We start from the raw sequence: 15,478 nt of genomic DNA on the forward strand, positions 1-15,478 counted from the left end.
ACATTTATTTTCATCCTATGACCCAAGAGAAAATTATTAAGCATGAAACTTTACCCTATGGAAGACCTAGAGTTCTCCAGAAGAAAAACACCATCTGTCTTCTTTCCCAGCACCAGTTTATGAGCGGATACAGCCAAGACATCTTAATGCCCCTTTGGACATCCTATACTGTGGACAGAAATGCAAGTATTTGTCACCTCTTTATGTGTGGCTGTTTCAAATTAACGATTAAGCAGAACATTAAATGCATAGTTTCTCACTGTTCACCTTGGCTTTATACTCAGTTCCCGCATTAGAGGAACACTGAAGAGGGAGTCAGAAAAATTCAGTTCCAGTTCAAGCTCTGCCACTGAGCAGCTGCATGACTTTGAGAACTCAGACCAGATTTATTCTATGAAATGAGGGTTGTGCAGTAAAGAATTCTCTTTTGGGCCGGGCGCAGTGGCTCACGCCTGTAATCCCAGCACTTTGGGAGGCCGAGGTGGGCAGATCACGAGGTCAGGAAATCAAGACCATCCTGGCTAACACGGTGAAACCCCATCTCTACTAAAAATACAAAAAAATTAGCCGGGCGTGGTGGTGGGCGCCTGTAGCCCCAGCTACTCAGGAGGCTGAGGCAGGAGAATGGTGTGAACCTGGGAGGCGGAGCTTGCAGTGAGCCAAGATGGCTCCACTGCACTCCAGCCTGGGCGACAGAGTGAGACTCCATCTCAAAAAAAAAAAAGAAAGAAAGAAAAAAGAAAAGAATTCTCTTTTGCCTCCCTGACCCCAGTTTTAATATTTTATTATTCCAATTTATAATTGCATGAAATCAGCCTTAGGATCAGTCAGTTACCCATTTGTAAATACATGGCTGTGTGAGGACAAGTATTTCCCTCAGCTGTCCAAATCTAAGGGGGCCCTCACTGTTTGGCAAAGCCATTAAAGCTCAGTAACATCATTGCATGTACCATCTATAGGAAGACACGAGCCCAAACCAGGGAGAGGCCAGAATCCTGCCCACCACCAACGCCAGAGGAGTTAGGCCTTGAAAGGAGTGAGGGCAAATATCCCAGAATAAGAGCAGCCTTCCCCTCACTCGTGGCCCCCTGGGTGCTCTGGTAGAAGGAGGAATGGTGAGGGAGATGGTGCTGGGAAGATGAGATTTTGATCTTATGTGGAATTGAAATTTTAAACCGGGCTGAAACTGAAAGTGACTGGCAAGGTACAGGATGCCCTAAGGGAACGACAAAGGGATTTGAGAGAGCATAGTGGAGGGCAGCAGTTTGATTTAAAAAATAAAATTATTTTTACTAATCAGTGAGACGGCAAATAAAAAGATAAGGATATGTCTGTTCATATATAATTTCTACGTTACAAATATATAATACACACATATATTTATATAAAGTTTCTTGAACTTTGATTTTTAAAATTTTTCAATATTGTCTTCAAACACCACTTAAAAAATTTTTTGACTTTGTAATTGATCAGTCTACACCATTTTTTATAGGCACCCCATCCTATTTATTAATATTTATACCTTAATTATGGTGTTCCTTGATTCCATTTTCAGTTTTCTTATATAATTAAAATGCATGACTTTACAGTCATCGCGATGCTTGAGGTTTTTACATTGCTCTTCAGTGACAGTCCTTCTTTGCTCCAGCAACTTTTGGCAGTGTAGTTGGCTATGGAAGATAGACTCAGATCTCTAAAAATCAACATTTTACTATATAAAAGCTTAAAATTGACCAGGGGCGGTAGCTCACGCCTGTAATCCCAGCACTTTGGGAGGCTGAGGTGGGCGGATCATGAGGTCAGGAGATCGAGACCATCCTGGCTAACATGGTGAAACCCTGTCTCTACTAAAAATACAAAAAATTAGACAGGCATGGTGGGTCACACCTGTAATCCCAGCACTTTGAGGGGGCTCCAGCGGGTGGAGCACCTGAGGTCAGGAGCTCAAGACCAGCCTTAAAACATGGTGAAACCCCATCTCTACTGAAAACACAAAAATTAGCCAGGCGTGGTAGCAGATGCCTGTAGTCCCAGCTACTTGGGAAGCTGAGGCAGGAGAATCACTTGAACCTGAGGGGCAGAGTTGTAGTGAGCCGAGATTGTGCTACTGCACTCTAGCCTGGGTGACGGAGCGAGACTCCGTCTTAAAAAAAAAAAAAATTAAAAAATAAATAAATGTTTAAAATTGTGTAGATAAAAAACGTTCTAAACATTATTTCATATTAGCATAGCAGAATCTGAAAATATTTGCACAAATATGACAATTAGTATCTTTAATATTGTAAAGCATTTTTACACTTTAGTTAGAAAAAAGATGAATATACTAGTAGGAAAATGGAAAAATAGGGAAGAACATGAGCTGACAGCTAGAGCTTCATAATTTTATGATGTAGTTCACCTTTAAATATTAATAAAGCAATTTTCTTCTCTGTGCCTGATATCTGAGAGTTCTTTTCATTTCGTTCTTCAGGACAGTTTCTCTACGGAAGACTTCTCCAACTGTCTCTACCAGGACTTTAGAATTTCTCTCAGTCCTGTCCATAAGTGTTCATTTTATAAAAATAACACCAAAGTGAGTTACGGGTTCCTCTCCCCACCACGTAAGTTTCTTCCTCTCCTGACCTTCCCTTTCTTATCCTCTTCTCCTCCTTTTTGTTTTCTTTCTTGTTTATAAATCCTACCATACATTATAGGGTAATATATATTTTATATATAATACATATAATACATAATATATATTTTATATATATAAAGCTATATATATATATATATATCTCTTTGTTTATTTATTGGTGAAAAATTGTAGATTTGGTCTATAACTACCAAGGGAAAAATTTTAATCATCTAAAACTTGAATTTTATAAAATTTTGTTGGGAGGGTAGTTGATTTAGTGCAGATATGGTAAGCAGAACACTTCATGGTTCCTTTCTGCATTTCTTTTAAACAATTTGAGAATATTGTGAAGTTGGAATATATATATCAGGTTGGAAGAGTATATCAAGATTCTTAGGAAGGAGATCTAACTTTGTTGTTTAAAAAGAAAATGCGTTTGTCAGAGAAGTAGGTACAGGTAGAGGCTTACGTATGCTTGCTTTTTCACTGATCCAGAACCTCTAGGGAATGGCTTTTTTGAAGCTAAGTATTCTGTTTTTTGAAATGGCAAATTTGTATGTTGATGAGAAGCCATTTTGGGGCCAGCCTTAAAGGCAAAAATCAGAAAGCTCCAGGTGCTCAACTACTGTCAGCATCCAGTTCAGTTCCCAGGGTATGTGTCTGAAGTCAGAGCTTGGCTATTGCATTATAAAAATAGACGAGGTCCAAGCCTCAAATTCATACAGAGAAGCCTTGTACGGTGTTTCGAGACAGACATCCTGTGATGTTTTTTCTGGGTAGCAGGTGTTGTTCTGGAGCCAGATGTTCTCTTTTTTCTTTTCACTGTGAAAAAGTGTAAGGAAAGAAGATTGTCAACACAATTCCTTTTAGTTGAAATGAGGTCAATAAAGTTTGAATATGTTTAATTTGGGGCTCTTGTTATTAAAGTTTATGTTTCTTTGACATGCTCATCTTGAAAAGACTTAAATATTTTATTTTTGTAAAGGACTTGATCAAACACATTACATTTTCCCTTGACCCTGTACTTGGGAAAGTTTTACAGGTTTAAGATGGTACTCAGCTAATTTTTAAAAATGCTCCCCTGACCATGAGAAACTATAATTTCCTATGTTATTTGTGAAGAATGAAAATGTTGTCCTCTTTTCTCTTTGTAGAACTAAATAAAAATTCAAGTAGAATATATTCTGAAGCTTTGCTTACTACAAATGTAGTGCCAATGTACCAGAGTTTTCAAGGTAAAAAATGTTAACTTTATGTTTGATAATTTTAATGAATTTCTGCCCATATAGGCATAATTCATATGTAATAGGACTTATGGTCTAAAGTAAATGATTTAATACCAAATACATTCTTAAAGGTTTAACTTTGAGAATACTAGTACACAAAAATTCTACAAATATTAGAATTATCATATATTCCAGTATCCATTCTGCTTTGTATTTAATTGTTTGCAAACATTTTTGGTGAGAAAGTATAAGATGCGCTTCCTAAAGTTATCCAGCTAATACAGTTTGCTAACACTTACATTAACTTTCATTCGGCTTCCTTATTTAACTTTTTGGAAGTTCTCGATAATTGTCTGTTTCAAATGAATAGATTTTACATCATCATTAACTATTGCAGCATTTGACTTTTACAGGAATAAAAATATAGTTACTTAAATTGATGTATAGAATATCAAAATATAAGCATATAAGGAGTTTTTACTCTAATTTATATCTAGAATACTTGTGAATATTTCAAAGTTAATATTTCAGATATTAATAGGAAATCTGAATAATATGCCTTGTTTGTGTTTGTGATGTTGCTATGCTTAATGATGACATATGATCACAATTTCAACATGATGTACTTGTTCAGGGATGCCTCAAAGAGAGTTGGGTTCAATGTTTGTCTGTGAGTCCTTTCAAAGGCCAAAGCTGAACAATGAATTTTTGGCCTCACACTAAGATTAGAGCCAAGGCTGGGTGTGGTGGCTCATGCTTGCAGTCCCAGCACTTTGGGGAGGCCAACTCAGAACTGCTTGAGGCCAGGAGTTCAAGATCAGCCTGGGAAACAGTGAGACTGGTCTCTAGTCTCTACAAAAAATTTTAATTAGCTGGGCATGGTGATGTGCACCTGTAGTCCTAGCTATTCTGGAGACTGAGGCAGGAGCATCTCTTGACCCCAAGAGTTTGAGGCTGCAGTGAGCTATGATTGTGCCACTGCACTCCAGCCTCGGTGATATAGCAAGACTCTGTCCCTAAACAAAAAACAAAACAAAACAAAACAAAGCAAAGACTGAAGCCAAACTTGACTTTATCTTTATTTACTATAAATGCTAATTTTGAATCATGGTGTTAATTTATTTCACACGTCAACATGGTACCTTGTTCTTTTGAAACTACACTGGCTTCTATCTTGTTTCAGTTATATGGCGCTACTTTCATGACACCCTACTGCGAAAGTATGCTGAAGAAAGAAATGGTGTCAATGTCGTCAGTGGTCCTGTGTTTGACTTTGATTATGATGGACGTTATGATTCCTTAGAGATTCTGAGGCAGTAAGAACATATTTCATTACTCTTAAAAATAGGAATTATCATCCAGTAAAAGTGGGATTACCATCCAGTTGAGTCAACAGAACCTTTTTTATCCAGTGTCGTATGTTTATGTGTGTGACACCTCTGACTACACAGGAAGCCTCTTGAAATATCTGATTAATTTTGATGTTTTGCTCAATGTTCAGTAAAATATTTTTAGGTAAAAAAGTAGTGTTTCTCACCCACTGAGTTCAGTTGAATAATTTTTGAGCTCAGTTTAAATGCTGAACTCATTTAAGATCTCTGTGTGGCTAATTGTTAAGGTATGATCTTAATATATTGTGAGTCAGAAGATGAAGAACTCTATGGTGTGGCTACAGATATCCTGAGTCTAGGAATGAATAGGGTTATAAAGCTGTAGTGCTCGGAGTCTGGTGGCCTTGGGTGAATGTTATAGCTTTTACCCAACTGTGGCTGGTGGGGCATGATAAAAAGCAACCGTCTGAAGGAAACCATCAGTGGTGCTTTTTTAATAAAAGAGAGGGAAAGAACATTTTGGAAACTGGTTGATCTTTATTAAAACAATAATTACAGTAGTTTGGGAAGCAATGTTGCTGTTAAGTCCGTAGGAAAAAGACTGAGATTCCACTGAGATTCAGCCCCTCTCAGAACTTTCCTACTCTCCCAGGCTGACTTAGATATATGTGACTTACAAAATACACCGGAGAGCACATCAATTTGTAAAGTTACAGTTTTTTTACTTTCCCTTGAGGCATAAAGCTGCCTTAGAAGCTGTAGCACTGGAGAGGATAAAGAAGAGAACTGCATATGCTTCCTACCCATGGCTTCACCCAGAGCCTCTGTTTAAATCTGTTTTATAGATTATGTTCCTACATAAGGTCACATTTGAAAACAATGATTCCACTGCCTTATATTTTGAAAGATGTTGAAAAAACAAACACAGCCTTAAAATAGGAGAATGAGGTAAAGATGTTTGGGACATCTTTGATAATATACTGCAGTTTAAAAAATTAAGTTATTAAGGAAGAAAATCCAGTTAGAACAAACAATTCATGACAACATGTCCTCTCTGAAGGGGCTGGAATAGAAAATTCCTAACCAGTCCTTTCTCTGCCTACTATTTGTCTATAATGGCCTAGAAGTTAAGACTATCAATAATGGTTTACACTCTTGGTCGTAGGTGTTCAAAAATGACATTTTCTTTTCTTTAGTGTTTCAATTTCAGTGTCTTTAGGTAGAACTAAAAGAATTCTAAAAGTCAATAAATTTCTACAGAAAATAAAAATTATTTGGAGTGTTTTTATCTGCCTGTCTTCTAATTATTACTCTCAATCTGGCAGAGTATGTTGAGGTATTGTGATTACTAGCTTCTTATATTTAATTATTTGCTTGAATTTGATTTTTATATGTATTAAAAGCATGCTGTACTGAAATATTCATCAAAAGGAAGATAGTTCTTTCTTTCTTAAAATAAATATTGGCATATTTTACAGAAAAAGAAGAGTCATCCGTAACCAAGAAATTTTGATTCCAACTCACTTCTTTATTGTGCTAACAAGCTGTAAAGATACATCTCAGACTCCTTTGCACTGTGAAAACCTAGACACCTTAGCTTTCATTTTGCCTCACAGGACTGATAACAGTGAGAGCTGTCTGGTAAGCTTTTGTATATTTACTTTGCATGTTGAAAATCTAGACATACGCATATTTGTTTGTGTCATATATCTGACATTACAGTGAGAGAAAGCACAACTCTTGAATACACATGGACTTTGAAACTATAGGATGCTTTTAAATTTGATCTTTTAAGATGACATATCTTTGGGAAAGACTACCCTTGTCTGCTTTTATTTTTCATTTTCTTTTTTTTTTTTTTTTTTAGAGATAGGGTCTTGCTATGTTGCCCAGGCTGGTCTTGAACTCATGGCCTCAAATGATCCTCCTGTCTTGGCCTCCCAAAGTGCTGAGATTGCAGGTGTGAGCCACTGTGCCTGGCCCCTTTGTCTGGTAAAGATACTAAAAATCAGATCAGAATCAAACTTTGTATGGCTTAACCACTAAATTCTAGGTTTATCTAAAGTATGGATTTTCTCTTATTTCAAAACTGGATTTATAATTTCAAAGTGTCAAGCACTTATAAATTAAAGTTGTTAGACAACATTTCAGATTTTCTGTGTATCACTTAATTATAAAAAATCTTTTTCTTTCTTATCCTATTGTCATCCCAGTGTGTTTGGGAATAATTGTTTTATATTATCTTATTTGCTCAGAATTTTAAAAATCTACATTGTAGATTGGGACATCAAGACTGCATAACATTTTAGCAATTTTTTTTTTTCTTTTTTTTTTTTTTTTTTTTTGAGACGGAGTCTCACTTTGGTGCCCATGCTGGAGTGCAGTGGCAAGATCTGGGCTCACTGCAAGCTCTGCCTTCCGGGTTCACGCCATTCTCCTGCCTCAGCTTCCCGAGTAGCTGGGACTACAGGTGCCTGCCACCACACCCGGCTAATTTTTTTGTATTTTTTTTTTTTTTAGTAGAGATGGGGTTTCACTGTGTTAGCCAGGATGGTCTCGATCTCCTGACCTCGTGTTCCGCCCGCCTTGGCCTTCCAAAGTGCTGGGATTACAGGCATGAGCCACTGTGCCCGGCCTTTTTTTTTTTTTTTTTTTTTTTTGAGATGGAGTCTTGCTCTGTTGCCCAGGCTGAAGGGCAGTGGCGTGATTTTGGCTCACTGCAACCTCTGCTTCCCGGGCTCAAGTGATTCTCCTGCCTCAGCCTCCCGAGTAAATGGGATTACAAGCACCTGCCACCCATGCCCAGCTAATGTTTGTATTTTTAGTGGAGATGGGGTTTCGCCGTGTTGGCCAGGCTATTCTCAATCTCATGGCCTCAGGTGATCTGCTGGCCTCAGCCTCCCAAAGTGCAAGGGTTACAGTCATGAGCCACTGCACCCGGCCCATTTTAGCAATTTTTAAGTTTTCCCTTATGGTGAGCCAAAATATTTTTCTTTCAGAGTACTTCCCACATTTCCTTTTTTTTTTTCATTGAAGTGACACCAAGTAAGTCTAGACCTGAATCTGCAAAAAGATGTAGCTTTCATACCAGTTCCAATGAATGGGTGGTAGGTACCTGGAGTTAGGATCTTGAGATCCAGTATGAGCTCAGCAGGAAAGAGTGCTGTATTCACTCATTCATTCACTACTACTTTGGTTCAGCCATTCATTCCTTTGATATTTATAATCAGGTGTTCTAGGTACTGAGGACACAGCAGTGAACAAAATAGTGAGCTCTTCTCTGGGCCCAAGAGTAGAATACAATGATCCGTTTGCCATCCCTGATGGTAGTAGTCTTTCTATATATCGTTAAAATTCATGAAGATATGTCTCTCCTTAATTGTTTCTATGATAAGCTTTCAGAATTAGTTGTTCCTATAGAACACATTTCTCATTAAGTTATTTTTCCCTTTATTATTCAGAATTAAATACAGAATAGCAAGACTTCAGTTGGTTGCCTGATGATTATCTGACACCACTGAAAGTTGTCAGTTTTGTGGGCATTCTTGGATACATGCAGCTATTCCCTGCTTCATTACTTTATTTCTTTTGAGAGATTATATTGTCATTGGATGTATCAATTAGAGTAGGATTCTGCAGCAAATAACAGAAACCCCTTTGCAGTGGCTTAAGCAAGTCAGGGAATCCTCATGGAACAGCAAGTCCAGCTGCACACAGTCCTTGGATGGCGCTTTGGGTCAACTGCACCATTAGGGACCCAGAACTTTTCCCTCTTTCTGCTCCACCGTTCTTAGCGTGTGGCTTTGGCCCGCGTGGGCTTCTTCATGCATCTTTGTAGGTAACACATTCTCATAAAAACTAGTATTTGTGTAGTACATTTGCACACATCATTACGTTTGATCCTCAAAGTAACCCGATGAGGAGGATACAGATAAAGGAATCAAGACTTATATGTTAAATAACTTTCCTTAGTTTACCTGATAAGATAGTCACAGAACCAGCCTCTTTTAAAAAAATTTTCAACTTTTAGTTTAAGTTCAGGGGTACATGTGTAGGATGTGCATGTTTGTTGCATAGGTAAACGTATGCCATGGTGGTTTGCTGCACAGATCGTCCCATCACCCAGGTATTAAGCCCAGCATCCATTAGCTATTCTTTCTGATGCTCTCTCCTCCCACCCCCTGCCCTCCAACAGGCCCCAGTGTATGTTGTTCCCCCACATGTGTCTATGTGTTCTCATCCTTCAGCTCCCTCTTATAATTGAGAACATGAGGGTTCGGTTTTCTGTTTCTACATTAGTTTGCTAAGGATAATGGCCTCCAGCTCCATCCATGTCCCTGCACAGGACATGATCTTTTATGGCTGCGTAGTATTCCATGGTATACATGTACCACATTTTCTTTATTTAGTCTATCATTGACCATATACACCATAGTATTCCATGGTGTATATGTACCACATTTTCTATCATTGTACCTGTATGTACCACACAGTCTATCATTGTTGGGCATTTAAGTTGATTCCATGTCTTTGCTATTGTGAATAGTGCTGCACTGAACATATGTGTGCATGTATCTGTATAATAGAATGATTTATATTCCTGTGGGGATATACCCAGTAATGAGATTGCTGGGTCAAATGGTTATTTCTGCCTCTAGGTCTTTGAGGAATTGCCACACTGTCTTCCACAGTGGTTGAACTAATTTACACTCCCACCAACAGTATAAAAGCATTCCTTTTTCTCCACAACCTTGCTAGCATCTGTTATTTTTTGACTTTTTAATAATAGGCATTCTGAGTGAGATTCTTTACATTATTCTCATATTCTTTTCCATGCCATGTAATTTCTGTTTTCCCACTTTTTTTTAACCCCACACCATTGAAGCTTCTTAAACCTATGTAATGCAGGACCATTTGTTCCAGGTATAGTTTCTTTTTCCCAAACTTGATGCATCTAATTAAACAAACATGTATGGTATGTATTAGGAGGAAATCTACTCAAGAGGAGAGATGATGCCTAACAAATCATGTGGCATGTTCCACTTCAGAGCTGAAGTCTCATAAATGATTAAACTGGGGAGATGGAGCGCTTATAGAAGTGAACTGAGTGTTCTCTTGGTAACTTTTCTCTTATATTTCCTATTTTCCTAGCATGGGAAGCATGAATCCTCATGGGTTGAAGAACTGTTAATGTTACACAGAGCACGGATCACAGATGTTGAGCACATCACTGGACTCAGCTTCTATCAACAAAGAAAAGAGCCAGTTTCAGACATTTTAAAGTTGAAAACACATTTGCCAACCTTTAGCCAAGAAGACTGATATATTTTTTATCCCCGAACACCATGAATCTTTCTGAGAGAACCTTATATTTTATATAGTCCTCTATCTACACTATTGCATTGTTCAGAAACTGTCGACCAGAGTTAGAACGGAGCCCTCGGTGATGCGGACATCTCAGGGAAACTTGCGTACTCAGCACAGCAGTGGAGAGTGTTCCTGTTGAATCTTGCACATATTTGAATGTGTAAGCATTGTATACATTGATCAAGTTCGGGGGAATAAAGACAGACCACACCTAAAACTGCCTTTCTGCTTCTCTTAAAGGAGAAGTAGCTGTGAACATTGTCTGGATACCAGATATTTGAATCTTACTATTGGTAATAAACCTTGATGGCATTGGGCAAACAGTAGACTTATAGTAGGATTGGGGTAGCCCATGTTATGTGACTATCTTTACGAGAATTTTAAAGTGGTTCTGGATATCTTTTAACTTGGAGTTTCATTGTAATCAAAAAAAAAAAAAAAAAATTAACAGAAGCCAAAATACTTCTGAGACCTTGTTTCAATCTTTGCTGTATATCCTCTCAAAATCCAAATTATTAATCTTGTGTGTTTTTTTTTAAATTTTTTGATTGGATTTCTTTAGATTTAATGGTTCAAACGAGTTCAACTTTGAGGGACGATCTTTGAATATACTTACCTATTATAAAATCTTACTTTGTATTTGTATTAAAAAAAAAAAGAAAAATATTCCCATCCTGCTCACTGGTAATTAACATAGGTTTAAGATGGCTTCAAATGTGGCCCTTTAGACTGTTAAAATTGTACCTTATCTTGGCAAAACTTCAGAGCACCAGTCAGTGCATGCAAGGTGCCATTTTTTATTGAGATGCTTGGAATGTTTCTTTCTGTGCACAAGACTTACCCTACCAGCAGCAGAGCCGTTCTCTGTTGAGTGGTTCATTTTGAAGTTCCATAGATTGAAGAGAACATGCCACCCATCATCTCATATCTTCTTGGTGGACATGATAAATGACACAATGAACTTGATTTCTTTACTCCCTTGACTGTACCTTTTTGTCCTTACCTGTGAACCTTCAAAGACTGCATTAACTTTTAGGCTATGTACATCCAATTTAGGTATAATATCAGTACACCAAAGATTTTTATATGTCCTTCGTATGACCATTCTTTAACAGCCTAAGGGCCAGCTGCAAAGACTTTTGGAAAATACAATTTGCAACTCAAAATTATTTAATAATTTAGGAAGTTTCTTTTTTCAGTCCTGCAGTTTCCTGAAGCTCTGTATATGATATTTTTTTCAGCCTGTTTCTCTCTGTTGTTCAGATTAGGTAATTTTATTATTCTGTCTCGAAGCTCACTGATTCTTTCTTCTGTCTAATCTGTTCTGCTGTTGAGCCCATTTATTCCTGATTTTTATATTTTAGTTATTGTATGTTTTATTTCTGAAATTTCCATTTGGTTTTTCTTTATATCTTCTATTTGCTGAGAATTTCTCTTTGCTGAGACTTTATACATTTTCATTTGTTTCAAGTGCATTTATACTTGCTTGCTGAAGCATTTTTATGATGGCTGCTGTAAAATCCTTATCAGATAATTCCAACATCTGTCACCTCATTGTTTGCATCTACTGATGGTCTTTTTTCCATTCAGAAACATTTTCCTGTTTCTTGGTGTGTGGAATGATTTTTTATTGAAACCTGGATATTTTTAGGTATTATGTTATGAGACTATGGGTCTTATTTAAACCTTCTGCTTTAGCCAACTTTCTCTGATACCACCACAGCAGGGGAATTGGGAGCACTGCCTCATTATTACCAGGTGTGGCTAGGAGTCCAGGTTCCCCAGTCAGGCTCCCTTGACACTGAGTGACAGGGTCCCCTCGTTACTACTGGGCAAGTTGAGAATTCAGTTTCCCATTAGGTCTTTATTGATTCCTCCCTGGCTGGGATGTGCAGGGCACCTTTTGCAGCACCCTGGGAATCTCCACTAATGCTATGGGACAGAGTGACCAGGAAGGGCTTCATTACACCAGGTGGGAATGAAATTCCCCGTAGCCTACACAGCCTTCTCCAACACCACTCTGGAGTTGTATTCTTCCAGCACACAAACATACACAATTTAACTCAAAGCATCTTAGCAGAGCTTAATTAAATGGATAGATGCCTGTTCCCTTTGCTGGATACCAAGAATATCAAAGTCAGGGAGTTGGGGCACCTCTTTACAGCTTGGTGAGAGTGTAAGTCTGGACTCCCCACTCAGCATTTGCTGGTATGGGTGGGGCCATGGTTTTTTTCCATGGTGTTTGGTTGGAGTACAGCCTTTTTTACCCTTGCTTGGCTGCCCTTTTCTGGTCCTTTGGCAGGAGAGAGCAGGACTCTTTTAGGTTTTTTTTTTTCCCCTGCATTTGTTGACATTTCCAGGTTGCTGACTTTTTCAGCTCCAAGTTGGAAATATATGAGCTGAAAAGAAAATGTAGGGAACTCATCGCAGTGTTGTTCCTTGGGCCCCAATGTTCCTAGCCTATTTTCTCTCTACTATTCAGAGTCTTGCTGTGTTGTAGTATAATATCCAGGATTTTTATATGCATTTAGCAGAACAATGTCTACTCTGTCTTTGTAGAAGTGTCTCACTGATTTTTATATATTTTTCCAGCACACAAACATACACAATTTAACTCAAAGTCTTAGCAGAGCTTAATTAAACGGATAGATGTCTGTTCCCTTTGCTGGACACCAAGAATACAAAAAAGAACAAGTGACAATTTTCTCTGTCTTAGGGAGAAGAGGCAGCAGAAGTGTAAATGATCCCTAAAGAGTGATAGATGTTATCATGAAGCCACAGGAGGGGTGCCAGGCAGCACAAAAGAGACACTGGATGCTTCTTGGTAGTAGCGGCAGTGGCTTCCCAGCCTTGGAGCTAAGGCTTGTAGGGTGAATTGGAACTTTTCAGATGAGCAAGGCAAAGAAGGGACCTTCTAACATTCCTTGGATGGAACATTTTTGACATTTTCCCATTTACAGCTACTTATATTTTCTACAAGTGTCACTGTGACCAACTTATGTACACATACTTTTTCTTGCTTTGTTATAATAATCTGTTCTTAAAGAAAATGTCAGTCTCTACATTCTATGCTGACTGTTAAGGAAAGAGCACCCACATCTGCTCCTACTTAGCTTTTTTTCTGTGGTTCTTACACAGTATTCCTTTTTTTCTTTTCTTGAAAGAGACTCCTCCTTTTCTTTTCTTGAAAGAGTTTTAAACAGATAAGATGGCAAAAGTGACTGATCTCTACTCCCCCAGTTTGAATGGTAAATTTGAATGGCAAATTCCCATGAACATATATGGTAATGTCTTTATCCTACTTTCTCCAATAAAGGCTGTTCTTAGCTTTTCAAATGATGCAAAGTGAAACCTTTATTTATCCTGATTTCTTTTTTGTTTTTTTTTTTTTTTTTTGAGATGCTCTGTCGCCCAGGCTGGAGTGCAGTGGCGAGATCTCGGCTCACTGCAAGCTCCGCCTCCCAGGTTCACGCCATCCTCCCGGCTCAGCCTCCCGAGTAGCTGGGACTACAGGCCCCCGCCATCATGCCCGGCTAATTTCTTGTATTTTTAGTAGAGAATGGGGTTTCACCGTGTTAGCCAGGATGGTCTCGATCTCCTGACCTTGTGATCCGCCCGCCTCGGCCTCCCAAAGTGCTGGGATTACAGGCTTGAGCCACTGCGTCCAGCCTATCCTGATTTCTACTGTCATGCCTCACCTTAGTATTTTTTTTTTTTTTTGAGATGGAGTCTCGCTCTGTGGCCCAGGCTGGACTGCAGTGGCATGATCTTGGCTCACTGCAACCTCCACCTCCCGGGTTCTAGCAATTCTCCTGCCTCAGCCTCCTGAGTAGCTGGGATTATAGGCGCTTGCCACACCCGGCTTTTTGTATTTTAGTAGAGACAGGATTTCACTGTGTTGCTCAGGCTGGTCTTGATCTCCTGAGCTCAGGCAATTCCCCCGCCTTGGCCTCCCAAAGTGCTAGGATTATAGGCGAGAGCCACTGTGTACTTCTTAAGTGAGGTAGGTAACTTCCATAGGAAATTTCCATCAGTTCATTCATGAAAGAACAAAGAACCTGGCAGAACTTAAAAACGTTTCCAAAAATCAGATAAAAGAGGACAAACCTTAGGGAGAAGGAGGCAGATGCTCATGTTCCAGCAGGGGAAGTAGCTGCGTAGAGTACAAGGACTGTTAGGCCTGTTGGCCGTTCCTGTTTAAGGAGACAAGATGGGCTGGAACAGGGACCACCCCCTCCTCTGGAAGAAGCTGTTACCCCCTTCACTTTTCCTCCTCTGTCATTACCCACAATCACTCTCCTTCTTTGCACTATGGTAGGTGTTTACCCATCATAGGAATGGGCATTTGAACTTTGAAACTGAATGTGGTGATTACACTTCATGCTGACGCTTATCACACGAGTGCTCTCATAAGCATTAAGTAAAATTTTATAATGACTGCAGTCCAAGGACATTTTCCCTGGTTTTTGGCCAGTCTAAATATTGTAAGAGAGAGAGAAGAAAAGTGTACGGAATATAATTGTCTCTAAGCTAAGAAATGTGGATGTTTAAATAAAACATATGTACAGAACTCTGGCTGCTTTCCTTTGTGGCTTTGTGTGTGCAGGATGGGTAGGGTCATGGGCGATGGTGCTTCTCTGCAGACATGAAACTGAGTCCAAAGGTTGTTGACAGTTAACCACATCTGTAATGTTGAAAGGTGAAAAAATCCAAAGTTCATTTCAGGTTCATAGAGTAAGCATTTCTGATCTGTGACCTATATCCTTGTTCTTGGTATTTTAATTATATTTAATCATACTTCCAGGTAAAAACAAATGACAGGCATGTATATTCTTTAGTGTTTAGAATGGTCTGGAACCAGACTTGGAACTTCTATAGATTCTTTTAATGTGAAATTTTTGTATTTATCCTCTGCATTATAGTTATTGAACAAAAAAAGT

The 15,478-nt window shown here is 38.7% G+C and overlaps 1 protein-coding gene across 2 annotated transcripts in view; it reads left to right on the forward strand.

Annotated features, from left to right (window-relative positions):
• ENPP1 (ectonucleotide pyrophosphatase/phosphodiesterase 1) overlaps positions 1-15,108 on the forward strand; it is an 84,999-nt gene extending 69,891 nt beyond the window's left edge. For both annotated transcript variants that reach the window (XM_054492453.2, XM_054492454.2), the window contains 6 exons: positions 28-182; positions 2,471-2,600; positions 3,769-3,849; positions 5,024-5,156; positions 6,650-6,812; positions 10,323-15,108. In XM_054492453.2, the coding sequence (XP_054348428.1) occupies positions 28-182; positions 2,471-2,600; positions 3,769-3,849; positions 5,024-5,156; positions 6,650-6,812; positions 10,323-10,493 (833 nt within the window). In that variant the 3' untranslated portion in view covers positions 10,494-15,108. The remainder of the gene's footprint in view (positions 1-27; positions 183-2,470; positions 2,601-3,768; positions 3,850-5,023; positions 5,157-6,649; positions 6,813-10,322) is intronic.
• The last annotated feature ends 370 nt before the right edge of the window (positions 15,109-15,478 follow it).

The sequence above is a fragment of the Pongo pygmaeus genome, chromosome 5 (assembly GCF_028885625.2).
Source record: "Pongo pygmaeus isolate AG05252 chromosome 5, NHGRI_mPonPyg2-v2.0_pri, whole genome shotgun sequence".
Lineage (NCBI taxonomy): Eukaryota > Metazoa > Chordata > Mammalia > Primates > Hominidae > Pongo > Pongo pygmaeus.